At 40.3% G+C, this 2,365-nt stretch overlaps 1 protein-coding gene across 1 annotated transcript; it reads right to left on the reverse strand.

Moving 5' to 3' along the window:
- Positions 1-136: 136 nt before the first annotated feature.
- On the reverse strand, positions 137-1,224 carry LOC118427326. The gene is made up of 2 exons (XM_035837062.1): positions 957-1,224; positions 137-779 (listed from the first exon to the last, which is right to left on the reverse strand). Exons 1-2 carry the CDS (start codon positions 1,140-1,142, stop codon positions 162-164), a joined length of 804 nt encoding a protein of 267 aa, XP_035692955.1. The 5' UTR covers positions 1,143-1,224; the 3' UTR covers positions 137-161.
- Positions 1,225-2,365: the final 1,141 nt, after the last annotated feature.

Below are 2,365 nucleotides of genomic sequence, written 5' to 3' on the forward strand. Positions count from 1 at the left end.
TGATTAGATTGTCAACATTGTGACCTGTGTAAGTTAGTTACAGGTGTATGTAACCAAGCATAAATTAAGCAGATGTGAAAGTCATTTGTATAATCATAATTTTTCATGGAGGTAAGAGGTCTCCGAACTCTTGTTGATGTACCTTCAGTTACGAATATTTTTCAAATGTGGGTGAGAGTCCCGTTGCTTACAAAGTCTGGTTGGTTGATTTCCATGTTAGCATGTTCAATAACCTTTAAGATGATCCCCATCTCCCAGTCCCCCACCCAGCTGCCTCCCCCACTTGGCCCCCTACTGGACAATCTATGGCCCGCCTGACTGTCAACACCGAAAACCTCTCGTATTTTCTGTTTTGCATCTTTATCCCGACATCCGATTCCGAGAATATCCATGACTTTCAGAACCATGCCCTCCTTATATCTACATAACTCGTCGTATCTCAGTATCACATGGAAACATTTATGTGGGTCATCTTTCGTCAGCTCATTTGCTTTTTTCATAAACATGAGCCAAATACAGGCAAAGAACCAGACGACACCATGGGTAACGGGAATGGAAGTAAACACAGGGACATCCCATGGAGCAGGGAACACTATATCACCTATGTTCTCAACATACTTGATATCACGTTTAAGAGCAATTTGGAGCCAGTACTTCCAATAGCGGCCCTCTGCCATGAGATGGAGGTTAGAGTCCACATATCCGACGACGTCCCGATACAGGAAGATGTTCTTCACTCTTGGCAATGCGGTTTGCAACAGGTCTGCAATGGGAAGAACCTGTGGATATAGAAACTGTCAGTGCAATGCGGGAACGAGGTTTAACGAGATGGAAATGAAGTCAGATAGTCAGATTATGAAACACATTCATTCAATCGTGATAACAGCAGGGTTTTGCCCCGCACAGCCTTAATAAATGCAGTCCATTTATATTGTGTAGCTTCCTTGTTGACTTACCTGGCCACGCAATTTGTAACAGGTTATTGTTTTGGAAGGATCGTCCTGTAACAGGGAGTAGTTGAAAAGGGTGTTGGTGTGTCTTATGACGGTCATGAGCATTTCCTTCTCATCCAAAGATGTATCCTTTTGGAGGGCGTAACGTGAGAAATTGGTGTGCACGTCGGATTCAGAAATTGTGTGCATCTCACCACTCGCCTGTAGAGCTTTGACCAGCAGTGTCGAGCCGCATCGCACTGTTTTTAAAAGAATGTAAGGCGTTAACGTAATGTCCTTTGGGATTTTTTTCAATGTTTGCTGCTTGTCAATCGTGTTTCGTATATAAGAACGGATATCCTACTTTAGTTGAGGCCTCGCCCCGTCTAACTCCTGTAACTCACAAACGACTTATCATATGACCCCTAATTTTTTAGAGAATGACGTAGACATAAAAAATGAGTATTGTAGGAAATGTGACGTCATTATAACTTAATATTGCGTAATTATGACGTCATTAATGTGATTGTATTGGCTGGAACCATGAAGAAAAGTGTATTCCCATGAAACTTCAAGTTGTGCTTCGAAAATGCAACAGCCATTGTAGGTAACAAAATAATCATGTCTGCTACGACTTCTGTTGTCAATAGCAACATCGGGTCAGGTAGTTACGAATTTTAAGGGATGATATTAAAGCTAGTTCTACTAGATCTGGTGTAATGGTCCGCCACCTTGGATCTAGGCCGATGACGTCGTTCAATTCGCATAATTCATGCACACTTAATTATGAAAAATAAACTTAATTAGAGAAGGTTTTATTCATGTATTAAGATAGCTTTTATGTAGCAAGAAAACCTGAAAAATACAGTGTTGGAACCGAAATTAGCGAGATACAGTGTTGGAACCGAAATTAGCGAATACAGTGTTGGAACCGAAATTAGCGATTTTTGTAAAAAAAAATGCCTATTAATAACCGATTGCCATGGCAACACGAAAATAGAAATGTTTCCAAACTTTTTGAAATTGTTGCCAACTAAATTTTAGGAAAAGTCCTCGAATTTGGTGGCTGTAGGGTAAGCCGTTCGGGCGTTATGCGACATAAAAGTTGGCACAGGTCTCACCCCCCCCCCCGTCTGAATAGGGTTAAGCATACATTCATTTTTCTCTTCCTTTTGTAGCTAATGCTTCTGTACCATGCAACAATTACCTCATATAATTTCCTTCCGTTTGAACAAAAGACATTTAGCGTGATTTAGAGGAGACTCCTCCATATCAGATTTTATATAGAAACATCATTTCGTTATTGATAAGATGTTCCTGTCAATAACGCAAAATGGGTAATTGGAAGGATACGGAGATTTTAGAACCACTCTGATAGATTTATTGAAATGTCTATTGTCTTTTCAGTCACCCTTCTAACGTTTTTTTAATGA

The sequence above is a fragment of the Branchiostoma floridae genome, chromosome 12, assembly GCF_000003815.2.
Source record: "Branchiostoma floridae strain S238N-H82 chromosome 12, Bfl_VNyyK, whole genome shotgun sequence".
Taxonomy (NCBI): domain Eukaryota; kingdom Metazoa; phylum Chordata; class Leptocardii; order Amphioxiformes; family Branchiostomatidae; genus Branchiostoma; species Branchiostoma floridae.